Raw genomic sequence first — 21,656 nt, forward strand, 5'->3', positions numbered from 1 at the left:
GCATCATGGCCTTCATGAGGATGCGACCAATCGTGTTACCTTTCCAGGGAGGTTATAGCACCCTTAATCCACGAGCCTCTGGGCTTGCATTCAGTCTCTGCACATGCTAAGGTCACTCTATTTAGCCACACATTCACTTAAATCAACATGCACTGAGCATCCCTATGAGCCAAAAACCACGTTCCTCATAGTGCTCTGCACAATGTCTCATATGTAGCACATGCTCAATTCATGTCTATCACTGAATCTCTGAAAAGAAAAAAAAAAAAAAGGGTGAGTTTCTCCCACCCCTTCCCCAGGAATACCCCAGTGCAAAAAATATTCTGCCCTACAGCCTGCGGTGAGAGAGCTCAGCCCTCCCACCCCACCCCTCCGGCAAAAAAGCCTCTTACACATTTAAGCCCAGACTTAGGGAGACCCTCACCCCAGCTAAGAAGATGCTGACACAGCCCTCCTATCAGTGTGCCTAGAGAGCCAGAGAAACCTGTGTTGTAAAACACCCTTTTAATCAAGTGACTTGTCTCCAGTTAGTGTAGATTTAGGGAAAAATTTTCTCAAGAAACCAGTAATAAATGGAGGGGAAGAAAAGAACAGAAATTAATGAACATAGTAATTATCCCCTGAAGTTGCAAATCAGAACAATTCCTCACTTGAAGACAAGTATGAAAAACAAGATTAAAATGCTTCAGGGATGTGTTCGTGAAACAGCAGGTAATAGAAGAGATAAAATGTATTTACAGTACCTCACTGGGAACATGTACCTTTTGGCTAATAGCTATCAGATACTAAATACCACTGTAAAAATAATATTCTTCCATGCTTCATTATGGAGCTAGAATTATCCATGGGAAAACAGCAATCCAGCAAACTACACTGAATGGTAACTGGAATAATTCCAGAGTCCAACCTTCTACCCAAGTGTCTGGCACAAGAAGGTCTAAGAGCCGGGTTATACACTCCCCTCTGCTTAGTCTGCTAGGGCTACTACAATCAAACATCATAGACTAGATAGCCTGAACAACAGACGTGTATATTTTCTCACAGTTCTAGAGGCTAGAAATCCAGTATCAAGCCTGTTTGGTTTCTACTTAGAGTTCTCTTCCTGCCTTGAACACGAGCACCTTCTCCCTAGGCCCTCACATGGCACTGAGGAGAAAAGAGCTCTCTGGTGTTTCTTCCTCTGAGGACATAAATTCTATCAGAGCCCCACCTTTGTGACCTGATTTAACATTACTTCCTTACTCCAAATACTGCCACACTAGGAGTTACAATTTCAACATAGGCTTTTGAGGAGACATCAACACCCCCCTGAAGTGTGAGACCTATTACCACACACCAGCTCATTCACTGAAAAAGGAAAATGGAGGAGCAGCTAAGAGAGTGGCCTTGAGGAAAAATGGAGGACTGGGTAAAAAAAAAAAAAAAGGTGGCCTGGGGATACACCAGCTGACTATGGGGTGGGGGTTAATGGCCAAAGATCCTAGAGCTATGAGGGCCAAGCTGAGTGTTAGGGTAGGGGCAGGGGGCAGCCCCAAGTCAAATAAACTCTTAAGAAACTAATCCTCTCTCTTTCACAGAAGATAGCTAAATAACAATAATAGTAATGTTTAACAGTAATGAGTAACAAATGTGGACATAAATAATAGTAGGTACTAAGTGCCAAGTATTTGGCCTGCAGGGTTTCATTTGAGCCTCATGGAAATGAGGCACAGAATATACAATTACCATTTTTATATTACAGATAAAGAAACAAACTTACATTGGTCAAAGTCACTTACCAAGGTCACCCAGTATGGCAGGCAGACCTTCAAAGAGATCAGGTCCTAAGGCCCAGAAGAACCTGTAAATTTTACCTTTTAAGGAAAAAAAACGTATTTGCAGATATGATTAAGTTAAGGATCTTAAACCGATTATCCTGGATTATCAGAAAGGCCCTAAATACAATCACAGTGTCCTTATATGACATAGGCAGAGGGAGATTTGACACAGTCACAGAAAAGAAGGTGATGTAAAGACACACAGATTTGAAGATACTGAACTTGAAGTTGAGAGTATATGAACACAATCCAAGGAATGCCAGCAGCCACCAGCAGCTGGAAGAAGCACGGAACAGATTCTGCCCTAAAGCCTCTGGAGGCAGTACAGCCCTGCCAACACCTTGATTTCAGTCCAGGGGTATTGACTTTAGACTTCTGGCCTCCAGAACTAGGAGAGAATACACCTCTGCTGTTTTAAGCTACAATATCTGTGCTAACTTGTTACAACAGCCACAGGTAACGAATATACCCAGTTAGGAGAGCAAAGTCAGGGTCCAAACCTGGAACCTGGTGACTCAAGGCCTACACTCTCAAGCCCTGCGCTTTGCTCCTTTTCTGCACAAAGCCTCACCAAGCCAAACCTATGCTCTGTCTGATGGGTGACCCCACCAAGACTTGAAGTACTTAGCAGTGACAACTCCTCTGCTACAGGCCCCCAAACAAGTCTCTTCCCTTCTCCCATATCACAGGAAAGGCTTATCAGTGGCCCAGCCATTATCTTAGTGTTTTAACGATCATGTAAGCAGTGAAACAGCCCATATTCCAAAAAATCCTGATGAGAAAGCACACCAAACCTTCTAATAAAAGCTTTCATCTAATCTGTTTGCACTTAACTGTTTTGCGCAACACCGCAAAGCTCCTAACCTCTGTTGCTCTGCTCCATCCAGTCTACAATTTCTTTCCCCTCAAAGACACATCTAGGAAGGAGTTATCAGCTCCAAATAGCTCAGTGCCCCTCTATCCTCTGCTCACCACCTGATGACTTCCCAGGAACACAGAGGAAAGGAGTGAGTTATACTGAACTCCTCTCTCTAAGCCCTTGGGGTAAATATTGGTGTGAGCAGGCTGGCCCAGCGGTGCCTCAAGTTAACCAATCCTGGAAACTAATAATCCTAACAAACAAATAAGAACACATTGTCAGAACAAAGGTACAGCATCCCAAAATGCACTTTTTGAACCTATTCTGACAAATATGGTTCAGCTTTAATTATTTTTAACACTTCAAAGTGCAGGTGGTAAAACACAGCAGTGTGCACTGTAAAAATAATGATGTCTTGCTAACGCAGGACATTTGTGGCTGATGTGGCTATTCAGTCTTTGCTGAGGAGCCAACACACAGATAGGATTTCTGGGAAAACAATCAACTTGGTGGATTACCAAAGGAGAAGACTTGGGACTTATTAGGCAGTGAAACAATAGGTAACTCATTTGAGGACCCAGAGTTCTCCCACTCTTGTTTTTGCTAGATGCTTTTTTCTTCTCTCCCTCAACCCCTTACCTTCAAGGTTTTCTGAGCAATGTCCTACCTTCTTGTCTCTTGCCAAGAAGGTTCCATCTGATTTTCCATCAGTATCTCAAAATAACAACCATATCTAATATTCAGGGGGTATTTACTCACTCTATGTTGGGCACCAACAACCCTTTGCCATTAGCCCCCTCTTAGAGATGAGGATGCTGCGACTCACGGGGATTAAATCACTTTTCAAGGTCAGAGAGCTAAACAGTGGCAGAGCCAGAATTACAAAACACATCTAACGCCAAAGTCAAGCTCTTAACATCAGACTCATGTGACATCAATTCCTCAGATGAATTGATGGCCTTACCACTGTCACCTAGAGGAGACCTTAAAGAGACAAATCTACCTATTTTTGCCTAAGCTTCTGAGTGCTCAGAAAGATTGGCAAATATGTTCTTAAAATCTTCCACAAAATTCCCTTCACTGCTCATTTCCCAGAATCATCTGGAAAAAACAGTCAGTCCCAAGGAATCCTTGGGGTAATATGAATCAACTTGAACATGAAAGCAAGCTTACCCCAAGCTTACCCCTTTCCCAGGTGAACGAAAACCCCAAGGTTTAGCAGTACCTGAAGGCAGCTCACCTCTGCTCTCTCTACCTGTTTGAGACTCAGCAGGCAGGCAGTCAACACCAACATCTTCATTCCACTACCAGAGGAATAATGGAGAGTCCTCACATTTCGGGAAGAAAACCAAAAACCATAATAATGCAAAAAGGGAAGGATTACATAAGAAGAGAACAAAGCTCCAATTTCTATTTATCATGTATCAGCAGGTTCTGGTTTTTTAAGCTTCTTATTAAAATATTCTGGCTCCAAATTAGTTTTCTTTGCCTAGAGTAATTACTGCTTTAGCTCCCATCAAATGGGCCCCCAAAGATGTAGAAAAATGTAACTGAAAGGTTAACTTGTTCCATGGGAACTGCAGGGAGACTCCCTTACATCCTGTTCTGAAAGGCTATTTTGTTACCTCATAGGATAAAATCCCAGAATTTATCATGGTAAAGAGTTCCCCATTTCATCTCCCCTGGCAACAGGACTCACTGGGGCTAGACAGGCAGCAGGAAAGATGGTACCCAAAGCGAGAAAAGCCCCATTTTCTCAGGCAGCAGCACACATACAAAACAGGCTCCCAAATTCTGCCCAAATCACTAGTACTGACATCAAATTCCAAAGCTACCTGTCACTGACGGTAACACTGTCCCTTCTGACAGGAGGGAGCTCAGCAGGATGCCACGAGATTAGGTTCCATAACAGCAAAGAGAGGGAATGGAGAAGGAATGTAAACCATAAATTAGGGCTGGAAGTCCTGACGCTTCTCCTGCCAAGAGCTGGCAAGGAAAGACTGAATCAACCTTCTAGAAAGGTAAGACCATGAAAGGGGATGTTAAAATAAATTGAGAGAGAAAAAGGAAAAAAGATCAGAGAAGAGAAGGAGTCTTATTGCACCAGGTTTGCAATGTGTCTGCTTTCAGAGCTAAAGCTCAGTATAACAGGTTCTTTAAGGTTTATTTTAAGAGCTTTGAGGACTTTTGGGAAAGAAAAAACCTCCCTGTTTCTATCTTTCACAAAGTCTCCAGAGTGTCACTGTAATGGAAGGCGTTTACATGAAACAGGATGAATTCCTCCTAGAGGACCATCCATTCTTCAGAAAATGAATGTGTTCACATGTGTACACACGTGTTGTCTAAGAGAATAGAAACATTTGAGAGCTATTTCCATAGCAGTCCATTATTTTTGTTATTGTTATCTGAGTATAGCTTACACACCAGGTTACATCACTTCCAGGTGTACAGTATAGTGATGCAGCAAGTGTAGCTACCATCTGTCACCATACCATGGCTTTTACAGTGTCATTGACTCTACTCCCTATTCTGTGCCTTGGACACCCAGGACTCAATCACTCCATAAATGGAAGCCTGTATCTTCCATTCCTCCTCACCCATTTTGCCCACTCCCCTACCCTACCTCTCTCTCCTTCCAGCAACCATCAGTTTGTTTTCTGTATTTATAGGTCTAGAGCAGTCTATCATTCTATGGGACGCATAGGTAAAGAATATGAGGGCAAGGCTGCAAGGTCTCATCCTCCAAATCCTTGTGAATACATAAAGATTGACAATTCATTTTGAAGAAGTTCTCACTCAGGATTTAGAAAGGAGAGAAAAATCAATGCAAACCAAAATAAAGGGATGCAAGTTTACTTTTTAACCAAAAGTAAGTTAATTAATTAATTAGTTAAACAGCCTGATTAAGCAGAGAAATTGAGGCCATCAACACCCATGAATGTCAGGAGCATCTTTGATTTGGGGACTCACTGGCTAATCCACCTTTAAATGATACCAAATTATGGAGGACAATCACAACAGGGTATAAGAGTATAAAGGGCATTTTGCCCACCCCAACCACACTTCTACAATCACAGAAGAAGACATGTTCTAGCCTGGCAGGTGGAAGAGATGGAGCTTAGCATGCTACCTACAACTCTGGCCATAAAAGAAAGCTGTGAAAGATTCTGAAAGCAAACGCTCTTCTGAGTAAGAACTGCAGAAACACCTCCAAGGCAAAGAAACAGAGCACAGAAGAAAGGAATAGGGATTGTCAATTAACCGAGAAAGGATTAAAGAAAGGAGGTGAAAGAATTAAGAAAAGGCTCAATAATTTTTGAGCCCAGAAAAAGCTGGTCCCGAGAGCCACTGTTCTACCACCTTCTGTCACCTTCTTGTACCAGAATCTTCAAAAACCTAACCTGCGGCTTATAGCTAAAATTCCTGCTATAAGGGGGGTTGGGAGCTTCACCAAAAGTGGACTTGTAAGTAAGTTTAAACATAAATTAAAGATTACCCCAAATGGATAGAGGATAGTCAGTAACTACAGCACAGTAAGACACTGATTCCATGGTACAGAGTGTGACTACTGATCTTGGGGTCGTGAGCTCCAGCCCCATGTTGGGTGTAGAGATTACTTAAAAATAAAATCTTTAACAACAACAACAAAAAAGGTGGTTGCCAGAGTGACCAAATACCCTGAGTTAATCACAAGGCTAAGTCTTTCAAAGGTGGAAAATGAGTAAGGACATAACTGACAAGGAGGCTGTTGCAGTCTTTATCAATAAGGGAGAGCTTTATCAATAGGAAAAGTCAACAATACCTAAGACAGATTAAGATAACCCCATGCTTAGAGGAAGCTTTGGGTAGAAGAAAGGGAGCTTTGGAAATGAGTGGAGCCTAGTACCTACAGAGCTATGGTTCTTGAAGCATACAAAAGCAATATAAGCCCACCCCTGCTGCTCACCTTGCTCCAGACACCCTTCTCCTGCTCATATCCATGCCTGGGACTTTATTCTCTCAATTCAAGACCAAGTCTTTGAGGACTAATCAGATTTAGGACCCAAACATTTACAAAGGTGGCTGGAGTCCCACTTACTCCTGAGCACCTCCCCGTATAGTTCCCCAGAATAAAAGGCCCTCTGCCAAAGGAACAGTTAACTAACTGGACCAGGATCTCTCATTCATACCGTTACTATTACCCATGGAAAACCAGGCCACTGCCATAAAGCAGCACTATCCTCTCTTACCTCTCCATGTCTTACTTTGTTACTCACTCACATTTTGTGAATTTGTTTCTATCTGGCCGGTGTCAATTTGTCAATTCTTCTCTAATGTCCTTGTCTAAGAACTTACACAGTATTGCAGAAAGTGTTGGTAGAAAATCAGAGTGAGATAAATTTGCCATGTCCTGGTGAGCTTTCTTGTTTGTTTTATTCCAAGCAAATGCACTAAAGCTTGCTTCCTGAGAACACCTAAAAATCAATGCACAAAGTCCAGCAACCACAAACTCCCCTTTCTTTTTTTTTTTTTTTTTTTTTTTTTTATTTTTTTTTTTATTTTTTTTTTTAAAGATTTTATTTATCAGAGAGAGAGCGAGAGCGAGCGAGCATAGGCAGACAGAATGGCAGGCAGAGGCAGAGGGAGAAGCAGGCTCCCCACCGAGCAAGGAGCCCGATGCGGGACTCGATCCCAGAACTCTGGGATCATGACCTGAGCTGAAGGCAGCTGCTTAACCAACTGAGCCACCCAGGCGTCCCCAAACTCCCCTTTCTAATAACAAAATGCCAAGAAGAAAGAGAGCAACATAAACTAAAGTCAGGGAAAACTGCCTCTCCTCAGAAGGTTCCAATTAATGGGGGAAGGGGGAGGCACTTAATAAATAATGAACAAGAAATTAAGTTATCTTAGTTTCACTTATTTACAAAACAAAGCAATATGAATATGAACACCTGTGTAACCAGATTCTGAGTAATAACAGAATCCTTTGTCACTCACAAGCTCATTCAACAAACGTATGATCATCTACTATGTGCCAGGCACTGTTCCTAGCACTGTGAATACAGCTGTGAACATGACAGACATGGTCCCTATTCTCATGGAACTTAATTCTGGTAGAAGGAAAAACAGAGAATCAACAAGAAGCAAACAAACAAGAAAAATATCAGATGCCTATGTTAACAGTGACATAAGCAGTTACTTTATAACAGAGGAAAGGCAGGCCCCTTTTTCCTAAGTAACAGCAGAACTGAGATATGAATGACAAGGAGCCCATCAAGTGAACATAACGGCAGAGTATTCCAGGCAGAGGGTACAGTGAGAGCAAAGGCCCTTTGTACAAGGTCACTGTGATGAAAACATATGAGGCAAGGGGCAGAGTTAGGACACATGGCTGCCAAGGCAGGCCAGGATCTGTTCATGAATGGCCTGCAATCGAAGTAAAGAGTTTGGACTTTATCCTAAGTACAAGACTGTAAACCTGCAGAGGGTGTGAGGCAGGGGAGTGACAGACTCCCTAAGAACTTACTGAATTGATTGTTGAATCCAAGCAGAGACTGACTTTTCAAAAAAATTAATCTAGCCACAAAAATTAGAAGACTGTAATTTCCTAAGAAAAATGCTTAATTGCTTTGTAATCTATCAGTGCTATGGCAGAATATTATCTGTTCTATGAATATGTACTATGTGAAAGACACTGCATGTTGTTTTATTTAAACCTCCCTCACCCAACACTCCCAAGTAGATATTATCATTTCCATTTTATAGATGAGGACTCCAAAGCTAAAAGAGAGGAAGGGAAGTGTAACTTCTCCGAGGCCACAAAGCATGTATATCGAAGAGCCAGAGCTGAAACCCAGGTTGGTCTGACTCAGAAGAGCCAGGTTTCCCAGCCACTTTGTTGTACTGACTCTACCCTCTTCCCTGACAGGAGGAAGAGAGACAACACTTCTGGTTTACCACTCAAGCCTTCTGCTTACTGCTTTCTGCTCTAATTTAAGCAGTCACTCACCTTACCCAGTGAGGGTCACAGACTGGGGCCTGACCCCAAATATGCTACGTAGCAACCTTCCCTAACAAGCCAAATCCAGTCTCACAATTCCAGGCCTTCGCCAGCCTTTTTCAGCACCTATGGTCCCATCTGTGGCTTTTCTCGCAGATGGGGTCTGACTTCTTTGAAGGCATTATAATCCTTACCATTCTGAGGTATCCACCATGTGCCAGAAACATGCAGTGTATTATCTCCTTTCATCCTAACTGCCCCAGGAGGTGAGTACCAGTACACTCTTATTCAGATGCGAAAGCTGAGTCATTGAAGTACCAGGAAAGGTCAAAAAGGTATCATTTAACAGAAGTGGAAGTCATTCCCTTCTACAGTATACAGTACACATAAATGGTGAGTCAGTGAAGGGACAAATAAACTCATCATGGCAGACTCTACCATCATGAATGAGGAAGAAAGCATGGGCAAAGGTCAGGGCCTACACACGCAGCTCTAGACACTCGGGATAAATACATCCTCTCCTCTTCTCAGCCAATATAGGCTCTAATTCGGAGACTGTTAAAGGTTTTGTCCTTTCTCTCTCATTCACCCACCTTACCCACCACCACCAAAGAAATCAGATGAATCAAATTAACCTTCCCCAACACCTTCACAAAAAAACAATCACATGGCAAAGGTCACCTCCCCCCTGAGACCACTGGGGAGTATTCTATTTCAGTAACTCAGTACTAATAAACCTTTACAAAAATACAACCCAGCTTATTTTTCATGGTCTCTTTTAGGTCAACCATCTTACACAGTATTTTACCAAAGAAACGAAACAGCAGCAATTAAATGCTTTAAAGAACAAACCAGGGGCGCCTGAGTGGCTCAGTGGATTAAGCCGCTGCCTTCGGCTCAGGTCATGATCTCAGGGTCCTGGGATCGAGTCCCGCATCGGGCTCTCTGCTCAGCAGGGAGCCTGCTTCCTCCTCTCTCTCTGCCTGCCTCTCTGCCTACTTGTGATTTCTCTCTGTCAAATAAATAAATAAATAAATCTTTAAAAAAAAAAAATAAATAAAATAAAGAACAAACCAAAGATTCCAGGGATGTTCACTATTAGAAATGGGTACTCATAAGGCAGAAAAACAGAACACTGTTTCAGATGGTGCAGTCCAAGCAGGAAGTAGGAGTACTCTTCTCCCAACAAAAACACCAAAGCTGAGCACCCTCTACAGCTAAGCAGCAAACAAACTGGAATCGGGGCCATAGAAGAGAGGCCCAGAGGAGAAAACAGCAATACCAAGTGGACATCTGATCTGGATCCCTTTTAAGAAACTCTCTATGAGAACAATAGGTAACTATGGAAAGAACCTAGATGTCCATCAACAAATGAATAAAGAAGATGTGATACACACACACAATGGAATACTACCATGCAGTCATAAAAAAATATATATATATATTGCCATTTGCAGCAACATGGATGAACTACAGGGTATTATGCTAAGAATAATCAATCAGAGAAAGATAATTATCATATGATCTCTCCGATATGAGGAATTTGAGAGCCAGGGCAGGAGATCATTGGTGGGTAGGGAGGGAAAAAATGAAACCAAGATATAATTGGGGAGGGAGACAAATCATAGCGACTCTTAATCTCAGGAAACAAACTGAGGGTTGCTAGGGGTTGGGGAGGGGAGGGATAGGGTGGCTGGGTTATGGATACTGGAGAGGGTATGTGGTGTGGTGGGTGCTGTGAATTGTGTAAGACTGATGATTCACATATCTGTACCCCTCAAGCAAAAAATACATTATATGTTAATAAAAAAAATTTTAAATAAACTTAATGTGATTATTGAAAAGAAAAAAATAAAAAGAAACCCCATAGGAGACCTCCTTGTTTTGCTGAACCATGACCACACAGAACAAAACCAAAAGCAGCAAAGATGAGCATAAGACTGAGCACCATCAAGGCCAAGATCACATCTTTTTTTTCTTTTTTTTAAATTTTTTTTTTTTAAGATTTTATTTATTTATTTGAGGGAGAATGAGTGAGAGAGAGCATGAGAGAGGAGAAGGTCAGAGGGAGAAGCAGACTCCCCAAGGAGCTGGGAGCCCGATGCGGGACTCGATCCTGGAAGTCCGGGATCATGACCTGAGCCGAAGGCAGTTGCTCAACCAACTGAGCCACCCAGGTGCCCCAAGATCACATCTTCATTCCACCATCGGCATGGGGCCCAGCACATAGTAGACAGATAATAAAACAAACAAAACTTAGACAAATAAACCTTAACTAAAAGTATTACCACTTTTAATTCAGTATTTACCCTGTGAACGAACCTAAGCACCTTTCATATATTCTCAATAATACTTCACAATTAACCCTGTTAGGTAGATGTACTATTATTTCCCAGTTAAGGCTAAGAAAACTACCAATCAGGGAAGTGAAATAACTTGTCTAAAGTCACACAGCTTGCAAGTGGTAAGGCTAAGATTCTACCTGAAGTCTGCCCAAATTCAAGGGCCATACTCCTACCCACTGTGCTGCACAGCCTTCCAGCTGAGTATGTGAAGGAACAGTGGGCAAGGCTACTGTCCCACTGAGGAAAGACTCTAGTCTATGGTCTGAAACCACCCACCATGCATTTAACACTTGGTCTGACAGCATGTGACTCTGACCCGGGCTTCTTTATACCCCAGGTCTCTCCTGTACCTCAGTCTTCCTAGCTACACAGTAGCAAGAGCAATCACAGCCCATTTCCAGCCCTCCAGACATTGGCTACTGCCAAGAGAGAACATGTGCACACCTACATCAACCAGAACTGAATGTTACATAAACCGCAGGTGTTGGCTTTGCTAACTTGGCACATCACATTTCAGGTAGTTGCCCATGTCAGTGGCTTAAGTGGTCCAAAGTGAAAGGGGTAGCTCTTGCCCAGTAGTGACAGCCAACAGAGGGACAGCAAGAAAACAGGTTAACAAAGGGCTCTGTACCTGTCAGATGTTAACAAGTGACAGGCCTGAAACCTCCAGGCCTTTTTCCGGGAAGGTGGAAAGATGCCAAATGCCAGCACCCTGAGCCACCATGTCTGCTGAGTGGCCAGCTGGCCCCAACAACACACTATCAACACTTCGGGGAGGGGGGGTGGTCTCAAAATTACCATTTAGCTGACTAAAGGAAAACAAGTCACCTATCACAGCAACGCTCTTTTTCTGATCTTCATTCTCACTCCCTCATCAAAATCCATCCAGTGTACCATCTGACAGAGTGATCTGTTCATACTGCAAATCCAATCATCTCACCACCATGACTAACAACCCTCCAAAGGCTTCCATGTTCTCCAGGTAAATACAAAAAGGCCTTGCCACAGCTCACCAGGCCTGCCCTTGCCAATCCTTCCAGCCTCAGTGTGCATCCATCTCCTCTCATTTTCTGCACTCCAACCACACTTATTCAGCACTTCACAGAAGCCACCTCTTTGCCCCCAACCCCACTCCAGAGGCTTTGTAAGAGCTGGGCCTTGAGCCTGAAACACTCTTCAACCTCACATCGGGTTGTTAAAACACCTGTTTGTTCTTAACAATTTAAACCAAAGATCACTTTCTCTAGCAAGCCTTCCCTGATACCCTCTCAACTGCAGGAACAAGTCAAATCTGTCCTATTTCTCATGGTATCACATTCCTTTCTTCCAACACACTTAATACAATTGTAATTTTGCATTTATATGTGCGATTTTAATTGTATTAATGTCCATATTCATTAATACACCCTAAGGAGGAAACACATATGACTCGGTCATGACTCAGGACTTAGCATAGTATCTGGAGTGTAAAGGATGTTCTGTTTATGTCTGTTGACAGAACGAACAAAATTCCAGAGAAGGGAAATGAAGTTCTATCCAAATCAAAAGGTTCTGCTTAGAGAAGCTGTTCTTCCCTTGTGAACTTAAGCCAAACTATTCTTTCCCCTTTGCCCTTTCTCCTTCCTAAATTTCTGATAAAAGTGACTGTTTATGCCCTGCCATTCTTCAGGCAGGTGGTAGCCATAGTGATAAGCTGGCCTACAGCCAAAAATAGTCTAAAAAGATATCACCTTGTCTGAATGCTCCAGACTTCCAAAATAAAAGTCCAGAGCAAAGGCCCAGGCAGATGGAAACACAAACATCTCTACTCCGTAAAGAGACTAAGCCAAACAACTAACAGCATCTTCAAAAAACAAATGCTCCTCAAAGCAGGCAGTGACCCCCAAGTGACCCACCCAAAGGAAAAATGGGGAGAGGATAAAGACTGCAAGGGGCTAAAGCAGAAAATCCCTGAATGGGATTTTAAATACCACCATTCACTCCTTGGATAAGGCAGAGATTTGCCCAAACATTAAATAGCAAAGTCTCCCACAATGAGGCAGCTTCAGAAGAATCCTAGTAGGACTCTGAACAACAACACCAAAGCCTGAAAAAGCTCACATGAAGCTCAGATTAAAGCCTCAATTCCCTATGGAAGCAGGAGGGTCTTGTCCTAGCCCTTCTATTCTTTAGGGTAGATGGGCAGGGTGGTATAGTAGAAGCAGCACCAATTACTGAAAACTACCTAGTGGCAGGTACTTCAGAGACAGGGATGGTAGTGACAAACAGTGAGAAATAAATGAACACATACACGGAGGGGCAGCTGAGGCTCAGCAAGGTTGTGTAACAGCTAGTGAACAGTGAGGTCAGGAGACAACCCAAGTCTGCCTGAATCCAGACTCCTCTCCTACCCTACAGCTGCCTTTATGGGTCGCCCGTGAGCTCAGTTCTGCTCCCTACCCCATCACCACCTCCTTACCATAATGGGAACATTCTGAGAGCTCCTTGGGTAAGGAAAGGCTGTCTACCATGAGCACATTCCACCACAATAAGCATGTACATAGCTGAGATACACTGCCACGCCATAGGGACAGAGTGCAGTGTGCTGAACAGAGGGGAGTTCATCATTTGTAGCCACAGGGATGAGGCTAGATTTTCTGAAAATTCCAAATGGAGCTACAGGGATGAAATCTCTGCCCTTTTGAGAACCCACTGGTGCTAGGTGCTTGGAATCATAATCCTGCAACCCAAGGCACCTTAAACCAGAGGATGGCAGCTGTTCCCTGGCACCATGAGAAAGACAGTACCCAGCAGAAGTCTCCATACAACCTCAAGCCATGCAGAAAGGGTATCAACCCCATACCTGAATCATATACATTCACACACCATCTCCTACAAGGTGAAGCATCCCTTCACTGTGCTATAGTTCAAGGTTAACCCTTCCCCCTGCACTCCTTTCAGGATCTGCCTCTTATCAAAAGCTATGCCAACTGATTATTATAATAATAACTATTATGCCATTATAATAACATTATTGCACTTTTTTTTCCTACACTTGACATCTGTTGGCTGATAGGTTTAACTGATACATAAGCAATAATTATGCAGTGCTCTTTTCTTTCCAACCAAGCCTCTAGTGTGACTGTTAAAGCTAAATCCAGCTATAGCCAATGCCCAGCCCCAGCAGCAGTGGGAAACATGGCTCATCTGGGCTTAGCTATCATTGTTTCAGTGGCCACGGTGCTAGAAAGAGAGGCTCAAATAGGCTCAAATGTTTACACACTCCCCTGCTCCTGGGAAAGTAATGGAATTCAGGGGAAAGACCAACCAGCAAGTAATTTACTGATAAAAACCCCAATAGGGCTAGAGGAGTCATACTCAGGCCTCCGTACTGCACAGAGACAAGCAGTACCAAATCACAGGACCGCATAACACAGAAAGTGAAGGAGAGGCAAATGCAATTCTCTACTGGGAGTTCAGATAAATGGTTCTCAGAGAGCAATTCTGCCTGCTTCCCCACACACACTTCCTGCCAACTGCCAGGAAAACTGGCAAGAGAGAGAGAAGGATAGAGCAGAGGACTATCTTCAGGCCCCTATTTTGAAACTGAGAAATCTATCAACCTGGCTGCTGGGCCTTCTACATACAGAGCCCACTAGGGGCCAGAATGCAGTCTGAAATACAAAGCAGAAAAGTACAACTTCCTGTCGGCCAAAGCCCCTAAATCTACCCACCACACTATTTATGACAAACAAGGTAGAACAAGATGTGAGATTCTATGACTGCAGAATATCAATATGCCTGAATTACACGGTAGCCTTATTACAGGTAACCCACACTGAGGCTACATTAAAAAATACACGTGATCAAACAAACCCCACCAGGAAATCAGGGCTGGCCAGCTTTGTTCTCCACCCTGTAATACACAGAGCCTTTTTTTTTTTTCCCCAAGGCAGAGAGGGAGGCGGAAGGTTTTTGAATTTAAATTACCAGGGAACACTATAATCTATGTGCAAGGAGAAAAGAACATTCAAGAGTGCCAAGCACAGGCTCTCGGGACATGTGTGGCCGAGGCAGTAGTAGCCTGCGGGGCTTTTTCCTCCAGCCTCAGCACTCTGCTCTCACTGTTTGAGAGCAGGCAAGCCAGCAGGCAAGGCCCAGGCTGCACAAAGGGGCACTGTCCCCTAGGGTCTAGGGAGAGGATTACTCTCTCAGAAGCAAGTCAGTATGAATCAACAAAGAACGAATAAGACTAGGCACCCAAAGAAGTAACCCAACTGAGGATGGTATTAGAAAGGTATTACTTAGGGCGAAGACCCTGTCTCCCTCATCACTAAATTACCATGGCCAAGCAGTACCTGACACGTACAGAGGTCTTTACCAAGAACTATAGCTCAAATGATAACCACAAAGACTCCTTAGGTTGGAACCAACTGATGAGAGCTAGAATCTAGTTGTTCCTACTATAACTTGTGGTAAAAGAAGGGCTGTGGTCTGTGAAAAACACACCAAGAGGTACCCAGAGAATTAAATTCAGTCTCTCTGACACTTCTGGTGCCCCAAGAGAGTAACAGGTATACTTTGGTCAGAGTAGAGAGATAGCCCTTAAAATACAATGCTGTGAGGGGAGAGGGAAGAAGTGAATAAATGGGACAAAAGATACACTGAATGCATATTGTGTGTATATCTGAAAAGCCCAGGGACTTTTACAGATGAAGCAATAAGGGACAAGTTACATAACTCTCTTTAGTCTAACAGCTAGTACATAGTTAAATCTGGATCTATCTAATGCTACAGCCAGGAGCTTTCCACCCTACTTCACCTTGACTTCCTCTAGAGGTGAGCTGGCTTCCAGCTCATCTTATCCATAGAGGAGAAAATCCTCCCTCCTGTCCACACAAGTCAACTTGCTAGGCATGTTTCTTAGAGTTAATTAGTTAACCGGAATTATAGCTGAATGGGCTCATGAATTCCATGTGCTTGAGAGGGCCCACGGGAACTTAAACCTGGGTGAACTGGCTGAGTTTCCAGACCCACAAAGCTGCCAGCCAGTGACTAAGCCATCAGCTGGGGCAACTCTCTTGGCACAGTGCAGGTCAGGGCTGGGGGAGGAAAAGACAACCCGGGCATGATCTCTACATGCCCCCAACAAGCTTTCTTCAGAGATTACAAAGGAGGTACCAAGAGCCTCTCCCACTCTGAGCTCTTTCAGTAATGCACAAAACTCTCTTTGACAATAACCTAATTTTGATTTAAGGTAGAAATAGAAAAGTTTAAAAAAAAAATGAAGGACTTCTGCTTGGTCTTTAGAAGCAACTGAGCCTTCCCTCCATGTTGCCCAACACCTCTCTAGAGCTTTCAGAGACCTCGTACACCCATGATGCCAGGGGCAGGAAAGTAGAAAGGGCAAGATGATTTTCAGGGTTGTATTCTGAAGAGACCAGTGGTGAGGATCAGCCTGTATTTCCAACGGAAATGAACACTCTGGACAAACTCAGGGGAAGCTAAGTAGTACTAAAACACAGTCTCCCAGGGTTGTCTGTTTATTTCACCTCCCACATGAGGGCTTTCAATAGTTAACACTGGTACCCCCCCACCCCAAAGCTTAGGAAAGCTGATGATTCACCCAGGTGCACAACAGCTGCTGGGAAGACATGTGGGAAGGGGCCACCCGGCAAAATCGGTCTAGGTATGGTGAGAAGGGTCTCCCAGGAGTGCCCTACATGCCAAGCCATATGTTGTCAGGATATTAATCCAAATCCATCTTGCGCACTTTACAATGTTTATGCTCTCTGGGATGTGGAGCATTAAATTATATCCAAGAACAACACAAGTCCTTCCAGTTCTAGTCTGCACTTACTTCTTTGCTAAAAAGATTTGTAACCTGGAAACAAAGCCCTTTGCCTAACAGCAGCAATAATACTCAGCAAAGAAAAGAAAAAAGAAAACTGTTAATTCAAGCTTCCCTAAAAGATACTGCTCCAATGGAGACAGAACTAGTTTCTAAGTAGAAACTGGAGAAACCTACTACTGATGTCACTGAGAGTTTTAAAGAGGTGAAGGCTAAAACCAAGAAAAAAAAAAGCACAACACCACAGCTCTATTCTTGCCCCCAACTGAAACAGCTCTGGAAACCTGTAAGAGAATTCCAAAAAGGGAAGACTACCTCACTGACATAAGCACTAAGAGCAAGGACCAGAAATATGATGTAAGGCTACCTGGCTTAGTCACAGCTCTGCCCTAACTGTACAACCTTCAGTAAGTTTAAGTAATTCAGGCTCTCCAAGCCTCAATTTCTCATCTCTATGAAATGGGGATGTTCTAAGGATCTGTTATTTGAAAGCCTTTTTTAAAGATTTTATTTGATGTCATATCAGATAAAGGGCTAGCATCCAAAATCTTTAAAGAATTTATCAAGCTCAACACCCAAAGAACAAATAATCCAATTGAGAAATGGACAGAAGACATGAACAGACATTTCTGCAAAGAAGACATCCAGAGGCCAATAGTCACACGAAAAAATGCTCACCATCACTCAGCACCAGGGAAATAGAAATCAAAACGACAATGAGGGGCACCCGGGTGGCTCAGTTGGTTAAGCAGCTGCCTTCGGCTCGGGTCATGATTCCAGGGTCCTGGGATCGAGCCCCGCATCAGGCTCTCAGCAGAGAGCCTGCTTCTCTCTCTCCCCATCTCCCTGCCACTCTGCTTACTTGTGCTCTCTCTCTAGCTGTCAAATAAACAAATAAAATATTAAAAAAAAAAAAAAAAACGACAATGAGATACCACCTCAGGCCAGTCAGAATGGCTAAAACTAACCAGTCAGGAAATGACAGATGCTTGCAAGGATGAGGAAAAAGGGGAACCCTCCTACAGTGTTGGTGGGAATGCAAGCTGGTGCAGCCACTCTGGAAAACAGCATGGAGGTTCCTCACAAAGTTGAAAATAGAGCTACCCTATGACCCAGCAATCACACTACCAGGTATTTACACTAAAGATACAAAGGTAGTGATCTGAAGGGTCATGTGCACCCCAATGTTTATAGCGGCAATGTCCACAACAGCCAAACTATAGAAAGGGCCCAGATGTCCACCAACAGAAGAATGGATAAAGAAAATGTGGTATATATACACTAAGGAATACTATGCAGCCATCAAAAGAAATGGAATCTTGCCATTTGCAACAACGTGGATGGAACTAGAGGGTATTACGCTGAGCAAAATAAGTCCGTCAGAGGAAGATAATTATCATATGATCTCTCCGATATGAGGAATATGAGAGGCAGGCCAGGGGGTTGTGGGGGTAGGGAAGGAAAAAATGAAACACGATGGGACTGGAAGGGAAACAAACCAAAAGAGACTCTTAATCTCACGAAACAAACTGAGGGTTGCTGGGGGGTGGAGGGTACGGATAAGATGGCTGGGCTATGGACATTGGGGAGGGGGGAGGGTATATGCTATGGTGAGTGCTGTGAAATGTGTAAGCCTGATGATTCACAGACCTGTACTCCTGGGGCAAATAATACATAATATGTTAATAAAAATAAATAAATATATATATAGAGAGATTTTACTTATTTAAGAGAGAGAGAGAGCATGAGTGGGGGGAGGGCAGAGGGAGAAACGGGCTCCCCATTTATCAGAGGGCCCAACACAAGACTTGATCCCAGGACCCTGGGATCATGACTGAGCCGAAGGCAGACACTTAACCAACTGAGTCACCCCATGAAAGCCCTTTTATAAACAGTAAAATGTTAAGCATATTTTAGGCCTGACAGTTATTCTAAAGACCTGTGGCTGAGAAAACCTAAGACACTTCTGAGGAACAGAAAAACAAGTCTGTCACCTCCAAGGGACAAACTACAATAACTGGTTCTAGATGTTTACAGAGAATCCACAGTTACAGAATAAAGGGAGGACAGAGTGGAAGCTGAAGAGGAGACCACACTTGGGTCTGCCCAGGGATACTTTATTTTTTAAAGATTTTATTTATTTATTTGACAGAGAGTAAGAGAGGGAATAGAAGCAGGAGGAGTAGGAGAGGGAGAAGCAGGCTTCCTGGTGAGCAGGGAGCCCTACGCAGGGCTCAATCCCAGAACCTTGGGATCATGACCTGAGCCACCCAGGTTCCCCTGCCCAGGGATATTTTTTAAAATATTAGCAATATACACACACAGCTCAAATCTGAAAAAGCACACAAAGGTATGCAATGAAAATTAAGGCTCTCTTCTCCCTCACTGCCCAACCACCTAGAGCCCCTCACCAAAGACATCATTCTTTTCAGTTTCTCATGCAGTCTTCCAGAGATAATCCAATCAGTTTTTCTGCCTCAGATGGAGGTATCAACGGTAGTAACACCTTCGGACCTAAAAGGTAATGCCAAGTAAACTCTGCCAGAGGCTCCTAGGGACTATGAAAAGAACAGGACAGTCAGAGGGTAATATACTGCCCTGCAAAAGCCTCCATAGAGGTACAGATTTCCTCCTGGCTATTATACTGCTTTACCCCTTGACTACCACATTTAGGCAATAATTTTGTACAATATACCTCCCTTGTACTTGTGCTGGTTCATTCAGAACTCCCTCTCAGAGAAGCCATCAACAGGAATGATTCCTAGGACCTCAGCCTGTAACCAGACTGACCACCAGGCCCTCAGAAACAGACAGAAGCAAGAACCACCATTACACCTGCCTCAGCAAAGGCTGGGCCAAAGGGTAAAAATCATCTAAGTCCCTGGGTCACCATTTTTCCAGGGACAGAATACAAGGAAGGATGAAGCAAAACAGGAGGTCTCTGCAGGACTTGGCTCAAGAGACTATGTCAATCCCCACAGAAAATAACAGGACACCCAAGCAAACCCAGGCTTTCAACAAAATTCCCTTTCAAGCTTTCAGGTTATGTCCTCCACTCCCTTTCTTCTTCTGTAAAGAACTTAAATATGTGAAATTTCAGGCTCTATCCAAAGATCACAGATGGGTAGCCTCGATGCCAAATCTGGACCACAGATGTACTTTGGTAGTCCCTGGGGATTTCACATAAAAATCTGGATTTCTGGCTTCTCTTGTAATGTAAGATAAGGACACTAGAGCCACACTCACTCATGACTATAGCTGAGTAGCAGCTGTACTTCATGGAACACATAAGCCCTTCAGTTTAACACAGGTCTACCATTCCCTGTGGCTGACACTGTTCCCTACCTGACCCTGAAAACATCTTGGAGTTGGGAGACTCCTGGTCAGTGAGTGACAGAAGCGGCTGAGGTAGGCACATCAGCTGGCAAAGAGCAGGACTCTGACATTCATAAGCACTTATTAAACACCCTCTGTGTGCCAAGGACTGCGCTGGGAACTGGGGACACAAACAGGAATGAGGGATGCACTTTCTGCCCACCAGGAATTTCTAACCCATTTGGGAAAAGAAGACTTACTCTATGGAATCAGACTACTTCAGACACCAAGAGCTCTAGGAATTGAGAGTGCCAGACTCACTGTGACTGGGGTTCAAGGAATGCTTCAGGAAAGAATTGGAAATTGACCAGGACTGTTATCATTTCTCAGGTTTTCACATATTTCTTCATTCAACAAGCATTTAATGGTGTCCATGTTATACTCAGCATAATGCCGGAGACACAAAATAAAGCATAGCCCATGTCCTTGAGAAGCTCACATTATAAGAGACAAAATAACTAACCAGGATAAAGTATGCTAAATTCTAGAATCAAAGTGTTGCTATGGGGATACAGATGAGGAGGTATCAGGCAAGGCTCACTGAAGAAGGCAGCTGTGCAGCTTAAATAGGAAACAAAGGAGAGGGGACTCTGGGCAAAAGAACTGGCCGAATCACAAACTTGAGGCATGTTTAGAGGGCCACACAGACCAGTTTACCAAGAGCAAAGGATACATGTGGGTAACAGTAGAGGATATAATTCAAGTGGTAGGACAGGGATACACCATGATAGGCACAGAACATCAGAACACCTGGACAAATGACAGACAAATGATACATTTAGAACGCATTCAGCAGCAGCCAGGGGGTGCCACTGAAGGCTTCTAAGCATGATTGTTCTCCAATCACCACCATATTTAGGAAGACCCCAAGGGGCAGTGGTACACAGTGTCCTAGAGGAAACTAAAGGAGGAGGCTCCCATAATAACTCAGGAGCAGTTACAGAAAATAGGGGAAGCATTAAGACTAGGTAAGATACTGTAGAGGCTTGTGGAACAACTGAAGACAACAGCATTGATTCTTTTTTTTCCTTTTTTTTTAAGATTTTGTTTATTTGTTTATTTGACAGACAGAGATCACAAGTAGGCAGAGAGGCAGGCAGAGAGAGAGGAGGAAGCAGGCTCCCTGCCGAGCAGAGAGACCGGGGCTCGATCCCAGGACTCTGGGATCATGACTTGAGCCGAAGGCAGAGGCTTTAACCCACTGAGCCACCCAGGCGCCCCAACAGCATTGACTCTTTAATTTTTCTTTTTTTTAAACCAATTGAGACTGCTCTCCCACATTGCCACCCCACCCCCACCCCCACAATGTTAAGGTTTTGGCCTATTTGTTTCATTCAGAAAAGTAAGGCACGGGCTATAATTACAGTGCTCAGGGTTTTTTAGAAACTCAGCTTGAGATCAGTATGAGAGGTAGTAGCTTCAGGGGCTTTTCCCTACTCCCACCCCCACT

The 21,656-nt window shown here is 43.6% G+C and overlaps 1 protein-coding gene across 9 annotated transcripts in view; it reads right to left on the reverse strand.

The window, feature by feature from the left end:
• Positions 1-21,656, reverse strand: part of SIL1 (SIL1 nucleotide exchange factor) — a 218,465-nt gene that overhangs the window by 187,774 nt on the left and 9,035 nt on the right. For 4 of the 9 annotated variants that reach the window (XM_059174697.1, XM_059174698.1, XM_059174706.1 and 1 more), the window contains one exon: positions 1,779-1,853. The exons of the other annotated variants lie outside the window; for them this stretch is intronic. In XM_059174697.1, coding sequence (XP_059030680.1) covers positions 1,779-1,853 — 75 coding nt within the window. Of the gene's footprint in view, positions 1-1,778; positions 1,854-21,656 lie in introns of those variants that run through there. 9 annotated transcript variants of the gene reach the window in all.

This window comes from Mustela lutreola, chromosome 5, assembly GCF_030435805.1.
Source record: "Mustela lutreola isolate mMusLut2 chromosome 5, mMusLut2.pri, whole genome shotgun sequence".
NCBI classification, from domain to species: Eukaryota; Metazoa; Chordata; class Mammalia; order Carnivora; family Mustelidae; genus Mustela; species Mustela lutreola.